Here is a 13,991-nt window from a genome sequence, read left to right as displayed (position 1 = left end):
TTTGGGAATGTAGTATGCTTCAGCCATTGGAAAGAACTTCCCACTGAATTTTAAAAATCCTTAGAGAATTGCATAGTTTGAAAAAGACTTATTTGTATGGCTTTGTTAATATTTCCCTTTATTGTTGTTAGCACAGCATGGCCAACTCTAGCATCATTTCTTCACAGTTTAGTCCAACATTTTGATAAATAGCGCAAAGGTCTGTCTTGGAAGATGCACCGTGAAATACAGAAGATGAGGGAAGTTGCCCTTGTTTACATGGACAGAAGTGGTGGCCTTCAGAAATTTGTGCAGGACTGCAAAAAATACAGTGGTATTACTCAACAGATAGTCTGTTAAATTAATACATAATGTTACATAAGTCTTCTGTCAGTTTTTTATTTGAGATACTTTTTGCTCCTACAGACTCAAAACAAAGTTATGCTGTTTATCGTTTCATTATTTCAATAAACCCTTCTGATATCGCTGAGTTAGATGCAACTCTTGGAAACTTCATTCTTCATAATCCCATACAAGCTGCACAGATTTTTCAGTCAGTAAGTACAGACTGATAGACAAGAGCAGACACAAGTACATCTTCTACATTTTAACTAGATTTTCCTTTCTAAAATGAAATGATTTGTCAATCACAGGTGTGCTTCATAGCTATTAAGACATTATCATTAATTGAACAACTGCAGACAGAGGCCCAGGTGAGGCTGCAGTTTTCCTCCATTTAGATCTCAAAACTTTCAAGTATGGTAAAGTATTAACTAGTATTATTTTCACATCAATGTTTTTCCCTTGGATTGTAGTATTAGTTGTCATTAAAAATAGCTGGAAATCTCACCTAACTCTATTGTAAGAATGTAGAGATAATTAATATGAAACCTCATTACTCTTCATGCATTTCTGATTTTTCTAATAGCCATATATCACATTGTATGCTTGTCCATGTAAGTAAAGTGGGTTTAAAACAAACAAATATTTTGATGGCATTAATGTGATTGTGTTTCTTGTTAGATCAGTATATTGCTGAAACCAACCCATTTGCCACCTTTACCAAGTTATGTTCTGAGTCTTGCTGCGTTTCCCTTTAATTACACATCTCAAAGATTTTACATGTCTGAAGGAATAGCGATTGCAATGGGAATTGTAACAAAATATACACAAGGAGCAAGATTTCTTTGTACTGAGGAAACCTGCCAATTTTCTAAAGGTAATAAAAAACAAAATAAAAGAAATTGGTACTATTTCAGAAGCTTTATAATAATTTTGATAATTTAAGAGCTAAAATCCCAGCATGACAAAGGCATTTTTCTATGCAGTCTTATTATGCATATATTTTTGTAACGAGCACAGCATGATTTCTGTTAATTGAAAGCAGTGGACCCTGCCAGTGGTTGCTCAGCATTATTAAATGTTCTGGAAGCACAGCAATGCCAGCAATCCATTTTCCTAATGATGGAGGTAATTCATTAAATTATATTGGCATACACATTTTCTCATATAAACTGGAAAAAAAAAACAAACTAAGTTAGTAGAATACTTTTTTCCCTTGGAAACTGTGTTTCTATGTGTATTTGTATACTGTAGAACAGTATCCTTAAGTGACTGGCAAAAACTGCTAGTGTAGAACAAGGTTGTTTTAATAAGTAGCTCACTTCAGTGGAACAACTTCTTTCAGTATTATTACTGAACATCATTGCAGGATTAGACCTTAAGGATTTTTAAGGCTCTTTTGTCTACTTATTCCTGTAACAGAGACCATGAATAATAAAAGACAAATCCCAAAGCTAGGAGACTGCAGCATAAATCATAGTGATGCCTTTATGAGGGCACGTACCTTTCGTAATGAATATCCATTTTTCCATGGCATTTCCAGGCCAGGCAGAGGCGGCAGTGGCTTCCGTCCCGGCGCTCAGAAAGCCGTCCCAAGCTGTTCTGCTTGCGAATGTGCCGTAGGAACTACTGCCATCTTGTGGTCTGCCTGCAATAAATGATAGAGATTATGCTCATCCAAAGAAACACGATACATTTGGCATTTCAGTGTCCAGTATTTTAACCAGAGAATCATCGCATGGTTTGGGTTGGAATGGACCTTAAAGATCATCTGGTTCCAAATCCCCTGCCATGGGCAGGGACATGTCCCAGTTTACCACTCAAAGCCCCATTCACCCTCGCCTTGAACACTTCCAGAGATGGGGTATCATGTCTATACAGAATAAGAAATTTAAAAATGAAAGCCATGTCCTCATTTTAAATGTTCCATAAATAATTTCTTTTTAGGGTTTAGGTACATAAGAGTGCATCGGCCTGGAGCTACAGAATCTGCCACAGTGAGAAATGATTTTGTGTGTGGTTTGTGTTCTTCGCCACTGCAGGAAGACGTGAAATTTAGAGTACTTGGTGGTAGGACCTATGTAGTTTTATCTGTATTACTTTCCTACTTCAGTTAAACAGTAAGTAAGCAAAATGGTGAAATGGAAAAAGCTTGAAAATCATAGAACCATAAAATAAACCAGTCATTTAATAAAAATAATAATACTAAAAGCCATACTGTTTTCTATATAACTAACCTTTTCTTTGCCTTTGTTTTGAAAGATAAGCAAATAGTTGAAATGATTGATGCAAAAGTTCTGAATGCTTTGAAAGGATATTCCAATGACAAATCACATTTCAGGATTCAGACCTTCACAGTTTTCTTGAGAGGTAAGCTGAATTTTGGAGTTTTGTCAAAAATGGTTCAGAATTGAATGGTAACAATCTGTTTCATTTGCCTTATAGGCTCATTTCTCTGGACAAAATGGTGATAATCATAACTTATATTGCAGTTATTTAATAAGATTAGGAGGAAAAAAATGCATGAATGTAGGTGACTAAACAGTGTACACAGGTGATTGAAGAGTGTGCATGGCAAAACTGTTGTGTTCACTTCTATCTAAATAAAACCCCCCAGCAAGCCTTTCAGTATCACATCCTAACTGCAGCTTGTTTTTTCCTCCTTGTTACTTCCTTTGGTCACACTGATTTGTACTAACTTCATGCATTTTAACATCCTTCCCCAATTTACCTGTGTTTCACATTCCATCAGGATTTTGACTTCTACTACCACTGCCTTGCACTGCAAACATTAAATGGTTTCCAGTGCGAATATCCAACTAAAAGCACAACTCCTTAACAAAATTCCACTAGTTTTCTTAAAAAAGCAAAATACCCACCATTCAAAAAGTCTATGGAATTATATAGTTAATTTATTGAAAGCTAAGTAGCAAAAAACTAATAATAATAAAATTCTGAAAATAATAAAAACACCAGTGGATGAGATATTGTGAGTTCTGCATGCATTAAATTTCCACTGGCTTCAGTGATCAGTGAGGTCAGACCAGGTCTCACAGCTGAGATTCAGACATGGTTGGATGTAGCTTTCCTTTCCCAGAAATAAATGTGATTTTTTAATTTATTTATTTTAAGAAACGCAGAAATAAAAATCTTCCCAAAGGCATTTGTGTGTCATTCTGAAATACTCCTTTTTATTGGGTCTTTTTCTCTGGCATCATGTAGGACAGTAACTGATACCAGTGGGACCACAATTTTCAGAGTAGGAATGCATACTTGCAAACAACTATGCACTTTCTTTTCAATGCAAAGCTAAATGCACCATCCATTTTCTTTATCAGGAGTCTGCTTTTCCTCACCCCTTGTGCCTTCCTTACCTATTATATTAATCAATTATAATTGTATGCTTCATTCTATTATAATCCATTATGGTAAACCTGGCAGCCAACTGTTATTTTCTGCAATTAAAGCATAAAATAGAACCATACAGAATGTTGGTTTCTGACCATCTCATTTTAACTAACTGGTTTATACCTCACACACCTGCAGGTTTCTCCCCTCCCCTTCTATTTTTTTATTTCTAGATGAACTGGCCAATAAAATGAAAATAGGAAACCACTACAAGATTATAGGAATTCCAGCTTGTGTACAAAATGGCTTACAAGCTACAGCATGTATAGAAATCAATAGCATACAGCTCTGTCAACCAAGTGGTAAGAAAGTTCCATTTAAAATCTTCTAGGACAAAATCTTGAGAACTGGTAGAGTTTTCTGTTATCTGGAGGTCCAGGTTATGAAACCACTCTGGGACTTTTCTTCTTACTGTCTGCAATGCATGCTTCCTGTTCCTTGAGAACATCTTCCTTTGCCCACTTTCCATACATTGAGAAACTACATAATTATTTACTGCAGTCCTTCCAACTTCTCTTTCCAACTTTTCCTATCCAGTGAAAACTATTTTGAAATCATACATTAGATATATCTGATATTTCAGTGTTATTCCTTTCTTTGTCTGTCAGTTTTAGCAGATCATGTCTGCTAGCTTTTAGTAGTAATAATGGTGTCAGATGTTTACATTCTAAATTTGTGCTTAATACATAAGTATAATAATTCTTTGTCAGTTTTGCATCAAGACTAAACTGGTGATTTGTTCTGATATATCTGCACAGCTGTCTTATTAAGCATTTGTTAACCTGTACTTTGTTTTCATTAGGTCCTTCTTCTGTCAGTGACAATTTTAAGTATCTGCTGTCACTGACTGCAAGTTCATGCTGGAGGTTTACTGCTATCCTTGCCAATATCTTTGCTTCTGAAGTTGTTCCACCAGGCACTTACAATACACTCAAACTGGCAATATTGCTGAGTCTAGTACAGACGTGTGAAAAAGAAAATGCAGATTACCTGGATCTGTTGATTGTGACAACTGACACATTAGTAATTGATAGGTAAAGAGATTGCTTATTTTTCACATAGGTTAGAATGAAAAAACGAGTATATAAGTGCACGCATAGCTTGCAAGTTCCCACCCAGCCTTTTCATTTATCCCAGATGGTCAAGATTACTAATCCCTTACCCTTCTAGATTCCTGGAAGTTTCTTTAGAAGAGGAACAGGAATTAACAATATAGGGTTAAATTATGAGACTTCTTTGACTTCTTAGGAATTACTTCTATTGCAAGCCACAATTTGCCTCACATTAAATCTGTAAGAAATACAGTCCTGCTGGGAGCTGTTGCAGAGGTGGCTTGGCCTCCTAAGTTTGTGTACTTTGGACACAAAGTTACTTTAAACATTTAATTTTTGACAGTTTTTATGTTTAGGTTTTACATTGGGTTTGTTGTTGCTTCTAAGTGAGTCTTAATGTATGTAAATACCATTATAAAGTGTTGTTAGATTTTGGAAACTGAACAATAATTTTACAATTTGTGACTGACAGTTTACTCTTTTAGGCTCTTGAATTACAGCCTCTGTCTTCTGCCTCGTGGCATACGACACCCACCTTACAGTGACATTTTCCCTTCTGTGTCCAAAGACAAACACGGAACTGGAAGCGCTAGTATTCAAGCTTGCAGTGCTGTGCTGGCCAAGGGTGGTATCTGCTACATAGGAGACTTGGCTTCATATAAAAAGGATAAACTTGAACTTCTACAGTCAGGTAATCTCACGCCTAATGAGGGGACAGAACAAAACAAATACACAAATTTATGGCTAGGTTTGTTTCCCATCTTATGGCCCCCAAATGCTGTGAAAAGCTTTAAGCTGGTTTTAGTAAGTCTGTGTAAAAAAACAAAGAAAAAAACAGGACAAAAAAACCCAGGTCCTGTAAGCTTACATCTGTTACACAAGCAGAGATCACTCCATTAATTGTGACAATCCAGTGAATACATAATTGTGACTGGTTTCAGATAGTGTGTGTGTGTGGGGATTAGGATTTAAAGTTAAACTGATGTATTTTTTCTTATCCTAGTGCTAGAGAGCAGAACAACAACAGTTTTCATTCCTGGGAAGAAGTATGGAGAAGAGGCTGACCAGCAAGTTACTATTTCGCTTCAGACCAACTTTTGGTCTTATGTGGATTCTTCCTCAAAGAAACATATACAAAAGGACAACTTTTTAATTGGACAGATGGTAAAGCACACGCCTTATTATGACTAACTGTACTACAGAGGCCATGCTTTTACTTTTATACCCATAATCAAATTTGCATTTCCCAAAAAGTCACATCTTCAGGGACCTGAACACATCACGCTAAACTGAAGTAGCTGTTTTCTTTCTCTGGGTCTTCCCTTAGGACATGAGTTTGATTCCACCTAACCTTGTAGATGGATTTGGACTTTTGATACACAATGAGTTTCCTTTATGCCAACAATCTTCACCTCTGGTTCACCATATCTTGAAAAAAGCCATGCATCCTGAAGCCATGCTGTACGAAGTCTCCCAGCAGTTCAGGATGCAGGATTACGAGGAGGTAACAAATACTACCCAGTAATTTAAAAGTGCATTATACTTGGGAATATCATACTGTTTCTAGGATTGGAAGGTTCTCTCCACACATTCAGACTGCTAACACTCATTTTCTACCCTTCCCCACCCCACCCAACATTCCCACCAGCACTAACAGGATCATTGGTAACATTAGCTTCAGTTCCTTGAAAGGACCAGCATTATAAATTCCATTTGATCTTGTTTCTGAAAAACATCCCATGTTAACATTGACATGAGAACTATCTCCAGTACCTACTTTTGACCGGAATAGTTTACAATTAGTAGTAAAAGTTAGTATTTCATTCCAAATAAACTGTCAATGCCTCTAGAATAATTAGCAAATGATTCTGTTAAGCATCTGAGATCCATTTCTTATACACAGCTGAATGGTGACAGCTGTCTTTAAAAACTATTCATAGAATACATTGCCTATATTACATTACTATGCCATTAGCATGTTAAAAGGTATAAAAAAGGTAAATACTTCATTTTCCAGTTAAATATTAAAATGTATACCCCCTTCTCCAGTTTATTTCATTTGCTAAGAATCTTCATGTTGAACTGAGTCCAGAAGCAGAAAGCCTCATTCAGGGCTACTATCTTGCAAGTCGCAGAGTGAGAAGAGATTCTATTCATGGATCAACACTGTCAGCATCTGCACTAAAAATTCTGTATGTCCTACTTTTCATAGTAAAGGAAACACACCTACATTTCAAATAGAAATTGTGCTGAGCTACTCCGGAGCTTGCTAAGTACAAACTTAGACAGAACTCACAGTTTTGAAGAGTTCAAGCATAAAGAATCTCACCATTTATAAATGCCATTTATTTAATATATTGATGTTGGGGGGAAAAACAAAGTTTAAAGAACTTTGCCAGGCAAAACCCATGATTTAAGAAACAATTTTCAATATTAAAGCTATCTAGAAAAACAAAAATGGGATTTTAGTAATTACAGCTTTGTGTTATGCAAAGGTATTAACAGTACATAATACACCAACTTCCACTGCTTTCAGAGCATAAGAAAATCATGTCTAGTAACACACACCTTGTCAGTGATAAGTAACTACACAGTATTTGGGGGAGTTACACAGCCAAAATACAAGAAAAACCCACTTGTGTTAACTTTTGAGGTATGAAAGTGCTTGAAGCAGCACAATACATACTACATTCATGTCTACAATATTTATTTCTGACATGCTTGTATTAATCTCTCAGGATTTCACTGTCTAAGGCTCATGCTAAACTAAGTTTAAGAGAGAAAGTACTCCAGGAAGACGCGCTGATTGCAATCTTGTTCCTTGAATCATCTCTGACCCTAAAACATGGTAACTAATGCAACTCAAGTCTTTAGTCTTGGTACAGAGTTTTCAGATTTTGTCAGTTCAAAAAACGTTTGTATCATCAATTGACTGTAGTAATAGGTATTTCAAATCAAAGTCCAAAACTTGCACTGAAGACTTTGCCACACAGTCAGTGCTGTCCTTTATACTGGCAGATTTCCCTCCCTGGGGAAACAGAAGACAAGGTTCTAGGGGGGTTTGTTGTTGTTTATCTAGCATTAATCACAAATTTGACACTGAGACAAGGATTACCATGTGACACTCCATAACACAATCTTCTATGTTACCATTTAAGTAATCTGTATCACAGCTTTTTTTCCCCTTCAAATGGAAGGTCTGGCAAAAGTTTATCAGATCTTTTAGCACAAGTCTTTCTTCTTTGCTTAGGCAAGTCTGCATTATGCATAGCACCAAATCCTCTGTTTCCACTTGACCTCAGTGATGAAAACTCCCTGCAACAGAGAGACAGCTACCTCATGCAGTGTCACCATCAGCTGCTGAAGTTCATTGGTGCATATGGCCCAGGAATTCACATCAACACTAATGAAGAGTGAAAAGTCCATTGTGCAAGCCTGAATCTTCAGGCTTCTGAGACTGCAGTTAAAAATACATAACTAGTAAGTTTTTAGTGTTTTTGTCAGACAGTTCAGTGCTGGTTTGCTAAGGAATAAAGTATAGTTGACAAGATTAAATTATAAACTTTGTGACAGTGTTGTTTGAGAGGCAGGAGTTACATCTTCATCCTGAGAGGCCACAGCTACAGAATAAAGCCAGAACCTGAACTTTACTTCCTGGTTACCACTGTATATCCACAGCTAAGTGAGGAGTTAAGCAGGACTTTTAATAAGACTACAACTAAGAATTAAACCAGGAGTTTAGAATCTATGTCCAAAAGTTTCTCTTGTTGCTTCTTTTTAAATGTACCTCCCAATGAGGGGGGTAGGTTCCCAGCATAAGCCAACTTTCTTAAATTACTCATACTCTGTAAATTGTAAAATGTATAAAAGCATCACCATGCTGCTTGACATTCTGTGTCTTAGTTTCACACTACAGCACCACATTAGCGCAGGATGCCCAGTGTGCTCCTGAAGTCTAAAAAAACTCAGTATTTCCACATTACTGTGTATAAACTGCAAGGGAGAGTAGAACCCTACAGGAAAGTGAAACAAAAAAGCTATTACACAACCTGGTGGGTAGGCAGGTCAGCGAGATCAACTCTATCTCACTGCAAAAACAAGTGTAAAGAATGGTGTGGTAGAAGATGAGGTGTCCAAGACACCACATGGTTTTACAACTACGGACTTTCCTGAATTCCATCTTCCTAACAGGGATATGGCAATAGAGAGAACACTGACCACGTTTTACATCCAAGATGGCCCTGGTTAAAAAAAGGCAGCAGAAAAATTGTACAGGCTTTCTGTCAGCTCTTGACAAGCTGAACACCAAAGGTTTGCTTGGTGTGACTCCTACCCAGGGTATCCAGCAGGATGCACCACTTGCATCCTTGACAGAAAACTAGTCATTGAAAACAGAAACCTGAGACTTTACTCATACACACACCACCAAAACCACTCTGATTTAGACAAGACAATTTTTCCTACGGGTTTTAACACTTGTTTTATTCAATTTTGTTCTATTTGGTACATTCATATACTCAGTATTAGTTCTTCAAGTGCCCACAGGGCCATTTCCCTTTCCAGAGTTTCACCTGAACATCATTTGAGGATTGTTCACAGAATAGCTGCTCCCCTGCCTTGCTGTTGAATCAAGCCATGTTTCCAAGGAACAGGAAGGGCTGGGAAAGCATTTCCAAGCACATTAGAACTCCAGATTTCAGGCTGCTGTGTTCAAGCTATGGACAGCAACAGAAAAAAAGGCATTTCAAAATTAGCGTTCTCTGCCATTAAGTGGGCAAAATTGGACAAAGATGCTAACTGCACTGGCATGTCAGAGTCAAAGATACACATCAGAAAAGATTCAGATGGGTAAACGGCAAAGATTTCATCATTATGCCAGCAAAAGTTCTCCTAAAATAAACTTAATACAACACCTTTATAAACCACAGTTTTTGCAAAGCTGCATTAAGGAAGGCACGCCCTCAGAAAAGGGTTTTCTCTAACAGGAGCACAGCATTTTATTATAGAATCATGATTTGTGCCTTAAAGATCATCCAGTTCCACCCCCCCTGCCACTGGCAGGAACATCTTCGACTAGACAAGGTTGCTCAGTACCCTATCCAATGTGGCCTTATTCTCACCTCTCCCTAGTTTCTTCTGGGATGTTTCAAGCAATAAATTAGAAGACAAGCAGCTGTACCACAACTGAAGGACAACAAAGTCAGTCAGTAGTCCAGAAGTGTCCCTAACAGGCAACACTTCCTGCTGATGGAAGCCCACACAGCTCCAGGCAGCAGCAAGTGTGGTCACTATGGGCCTTCATCAGTACCACCTACCAGTTACTTAGCTAGCTTTGTAAAAAAAGCAACTTACCACCTTAAATACCCATTCTTCTAGAGGTGGAGTCTACTGTTGGTTGTATGTGCATACACAGGTTTTGGAGACAGTGCAGAAGGTCATCTGATGTCACAGCACCTTTAAAATGATGAATAAAATCAGAACTGATGGTAGCAAATCAAACTGGGAAAACCCTCCTAATTAGCTGGCACCTCAGATACAACACTTCTCATCACACATTTCAGCTGGGTAAACGGCAAAGAGTAATCATCATTGTGCCGGCAAACAGGTTCCTGCCTGTTGTAGAGCTGCTGTAATGTTCCCAAGGTATCAAACACAAGGGGATTTGTTTGTCTCAAGAGACTCACTTCTGTAAACTGAGAAGAGCCTTGTTTGTAACTGCTAAGCACAGAATGGTTTCTGTAGAGCTAGGAGCAAGAGAAAAAAGCTCTTTCAGCAGAAATACACGTCCCTCCCTGTTAATTCAAGCCCCAAGTACTAAGTATCTTTCCAGAGGTGAAGTTCAGTGCTGCAGCCACCTTTCCCTTAGGATATATTCCAACAGACTGACACAGCTAAGTGCCAGCAAAGGTAGTGACATGAACACACTGTTCTTCAATCTCTCACTTAGTTCTCCACAGCAGAAGCCTTGTTTCCCACCCCAGTTAAAAACTAGATTATCTGATACCATTACAAACCTCTCCCTTACACTTCCTTCAGCATTCTTGGGTCACATCTGATTTGGAGCACATCTGGGAGGTTCTACAGCTGGCATAACAGCTTCTGTTATTGAGTTCCAACCTTGTAACACTACCTGCAAGCATATTCCTCCCTGTTCCACCTGTAAGAAAATATACAAGCCAAAAAACATCTTCAGAACTCTAGATTTCGGAAGGCTTTCCTCAACATTTTTAGGTACAGGAAGAAATACTTACTTCTGCAACTCCAGAATTCATGTGACATCTTTCTGCTTGCAATGCAACAGCAGGGCAGGGTCCAGACTGAAGATTCCCAAAGCCAGTAACAAACTCATCTTGTAACTTCACTTGCTGCCTGAAACAGTGAAAAGAAATCAAAGACATTTCATTTAGAGAACTCCACTGCTGAGCCAGTAGCCAAAAGCATTGACATTTCCTTGGGGAAAGTAAGCCAGCAAAGAAACAACAACCTCACTGCTGCCTTTGTCTTTACCTGGGGAAAAAAAACTACTGACAGCACCAGCTGAGCTGGTGGTTAGAAAAGATTCACTTAGCGAGCTCCTGCATCAAGAATGACTGATTGCAGGAATGCTACAGTGATCCTGAGGAACAGCCATCCCTGGGGAGAGGAGTACCCCAGCAAGGGTACAGCCTTTAACCCCAGCACACCCATCACTACTGACCCATTTCTATATTGGTTGAGTTAGGGTCACCACTCACACAACGGTCCTGGCAGGAAAGCATGGCCACAGACCACTGAGCCCATGGGGTCATGCTCCCCCCCTATTTTGGATCTGCACCAGCAGCCCACAGGGCAGTCAGGGTCACCATACAGCACTTGCCAAATTCCCAAAAGGAGAAAAGAGGCCATTTATCTTCAGAATTAGGACATGCATCTGCCGATGAAAATGATTTATCAGCAAAACCGAGTCTCTCTGGATGTCTGATCTGTCATTCCTTTGAAGACTTGATGAATCAAGAGATAAAGCAACCACCGCCGCTCACTGGCAGCAGAGCAGCACACACTGACAAGGACCCTCTTACTCTCACAATACACCCACACGTCCCTTTGTGGCCACCGGGTGTCAGCCTGTAGACCACAGCTCCAGCATCCAGACTCAGCCTGTTATTAGTACACAACCACTACGATCGGCAGCCGAAAGAGTTACAACAGGGTGATAATTGCTCACCTTTAAGTGATGCCTTACGCCGTTAAGGGAACGATGCCAGCAACCCGCACCTTCAGTTCCTGAGGTTATATTGTTTTGCGCTGCCAGAATTAAACTTATAACGACAGACTGGTTTGGATTGGAAGGGACCTTAAAGGTCATCCAGCTCCAACCCCGCTGAACAGCGAAGAACAGCTCTAACTGCTCTGAAAACAGTGGGAAATGGCTCTGCTGCTTGGACGAGCAGCTCTGCCGGAGGAGCTGCCACGTGGGGCCAGCGGCAGCAGCTCTGAGGCCGAGTCCACCACTCCCTGTGCCGCTGCCGGAGGGCCCGCACAGCCGCCCCGTGGCCCAAGCTATGGCTGCGGTACGGACGGAGCCGCGCACAAGTCACAACGCTCCCGTACCCAGTCCCCGCCGCCGGACCGACCGGCACCGCCGAGAGCTCCTCCCGCAGCGCGGGTCCCGCAAGCAGGGGCTCAGCGGCCTGTGCTCACCGCCCGGTGCCGCCACAGGGCTGTCAGCACCCAACACACCCTCACACCCGCCCCGCGGCGCGCGAAAGGACGGCAATCCTTCCGGGACCCCCTTAAATAGGCCGCGCGCCAGGGGCGGGGAAGGCGCGCGCCGCCACGACGCTTGGCGGCGGGGCGGGGCCTGACCGATGCCTTGGGGGGGGGGGGGGGGTGGCTGCGCGCACGCGCAAAGGGGGAGGGTTCCGGTGCCGCTGCCGTGCCGGTTCCGCGGCAGCAGTGGGGGGTTGGGCGTGTGCCGGCAGGGTCCTGGCAGCCCCCAGCGCTAGGCCCGCGGTGGCATCACCGTCACCTTGGTCTCCCGCCCTTAGGCCGCCGCCGGCTCAGCTCTTCCTGGGCACTGAGGAGAGGCGCGGTCCGTTGGTGCCGCAGCCACCGTAACGGCGCTCCCGCTGGAATTGGGGCAGGAGAGCCGGAGGGGCCCGAGGGAGCTGCGGGGCCGCCGTGCCGGGCCCGGGGTGGGGGAGCTGCCGGCGGCCCGAGGGCTGTGTGCGGGACGGCGCCTGGGGTGTCGGTTTCGCTGAGGGAGCAGAGGTGGGTTGTTCCAGCTGGGCTACAGACAGGACTGCCAGCGGTGGGAGCACCTTCTCTTGCTTTCTGGTGTGTCTCATCTACAACCCGGAGTTTAAAACGCCTCCGTTCCCACTGAACAGTCAGCCTTTGAGAAGTCAGCCATGGAAAATTTCTGGTGCTGCCATTCCTTAGTTTACACAAGCACAATGAATGCTTTGTCCTAAAGGTCTCAGGGAGAGAGGAGGGGTTGGCAGGCTGTGTGCTAAAGGAAAGTGCTGTGTGAGTGGAGGGCACGGTACTGCAGTTACAGCTGCAATAGGGTGTGTGAGGAAAGCTCGATGTGCAGCAGGCTTTGCATAGGCAGGTTATTTGGATATGGCCATTAAGATTTACCAGTTCCATCCCTCTGAAGGAAAAGCTGGGATTTCAGTAACTGAGGTTTGCTAAGACTTTTATGTTACTTCTGACAGTGATGTGTGAATATCACAGTTTTATTCATAAGCACCTATTTCCAGTGCCAATGCCAAACTATTACGTTTCAGTATACAAGGGTATGAACTGTTCCTAAGAAACCTGGCACTGGATCCAGGCATCAGATTTGAAACAAAGAGGTTCAGAGGATCTGTTTTCATCCTGATGTAGATTCCTGGAAAATGAGTCCCTCACTGGTGGAAGGAAGTGGATTTGCCAACCTGGTGTCTTGGTGCTGAGGGAAAAGGCATACAAATTTGTAGTTGATGCTGAGTAATGTCTTGGAATAAAAAATTCCCAGCTCACAGTGATGGGGAGTTCTTCTCAGGTAAGTCTATTGAGTTCTGTTGTAACTCTGCAGATTCTCACTGGCCTTTGATGCTGAGGTCTTTGCACTGTCACCTCTGTAGCCACAACTTCTGCAGACAGGGTGCTCAGTAGCCATGGCGTTTGCTGCTCGGCTCCTCTACCTTCCAAGCATTGTGAATACTACACATTTACTGTAGTCAA

General features: G+C 41.5%; 1 protein-coding gene, 1 long non-coding RNA gene and 1 other non-coding gene across 4 annotated transcripts; 1 reads left to right on the top strand and 2 right to left on the bottom strand.

Annotated features, from left to right (window-relative positions):
• Nucleotides 1-110: 110 nt before the first annotated feature.
• Nucleotides 111-12,068, bottom strand: LOC115946794 (uncharacterized). Of its 2 annotated transcripts, XR_004550310.1 has the most exons (7): nucleotides 11,986-12,068; nucleotides 11,033-11,150; nucleotides 10,796-10,938; nucleotides 10,134-10,235; nucleotides 5,317-5,484; nucleotides 1,826-1,969; nucleotides 111-296 (listed from the first exon to the last, which is right to left on the bottom strand). It is a non-coding gene; the product is annotated as an uncharacterized lncRNA (long non-coding RNA). The 2 variants fall into 2 exon arrangements; XR_004080826.2 differs by lacking the exons at nucleotides 111-296; nucleotides 1,826-1,969; nucleotides 5,317-5,484 and adding an exon at nucleotides 9,247-9,496.
• MCMDC2 (minichromosome maintenance domain containing 2) lies at nucleotides 211-8,292 on the top strand. The gene is made up of 14 exons (XM_005150785.3): nucleotides 211-313; nucleotides 406-536; nucleotides 633-692; nucleotides 1,003-1,198; nucleotides 2,269-2,391; nucleotides 2,584-2,691; nucleotides 3,903-4,031; nucleotides 4,532-4,763; nucleotides 5,267-5,472; nucleotides 5,785-5,945; nucleotides 6,109-6,285; nucleotides 6,831-6,973; nucleotides 7,520-7,629; nucleotides 8,032-8,292. Exons 1-14 carry the CDS (start codon nucleotides 214-216, stop codon nucleotides 8,196-8,198), a joined length of 2,043 nt encoding a protein of 680 aa, XP_005150842.1. The 5' UTR covers nucleotides 211-213; the 3' UTR covers nucleotides 8,199-8,292.
• Nucleotides 10,302-10,380, bottom strand: LOC115946817 (small nucleolar RNA SNORD87). The gene has a single exon (XR_004080842.1). It is a non-coding gene; the product is annotated as a small nucleolar RNA SNORD87 (small nucleolar RNA).
• Nucleotides 12,069-13,991: the final 1,923 nt, after the last annotated feature.

The sequence above is a fragment of the Melopsittacus undulatus genome, chromosome 1 (genome assembly GCF_012275295.1).
Source record: "Melopsittacus undulatus isolate bMelUnd1 chromosome 1, bMelUnd1.mat.Z, whole genome shotgun sequence".
NCBI classification, from domain to species: Eukaryota; Metazoa; Chordata; class Aves; order Psittaciformes; family Psittaculidae; genus Melopsittacus; species Melopsittacus undulatus.
This window is presented reverse-complemented; position numbering and strand designations above follow the sequence as displayed.

What these genes read in the sequence shown, in the direction of transcription:
- MCMDC2 (XM_005150785.3), top strand. Translation starts at nt 214, where the DNA reads ATGCACCGTGAAATACAGAAGATGAGGGAAGTTGCCCTTGTTTACATG. An exon ending in ACAGCTCTGTCAACCAAGTG is followed by an intron (nt 4,032 to 4,531) that starts GTAAGAAAGTTC and finishes TGTTTTCATTAG; the next exon opens with GTCCTTCTTCTGTCAGTGAC. An exon ending in ACTTGAACTTCTACAGTCAG is followed by an intron (nt 5,473 to 5,784) that starts GTAATCTCACGC and finishes TTCTTATCCTAG; the next exon opens with TGCTAGAGAGCAGAACAACA.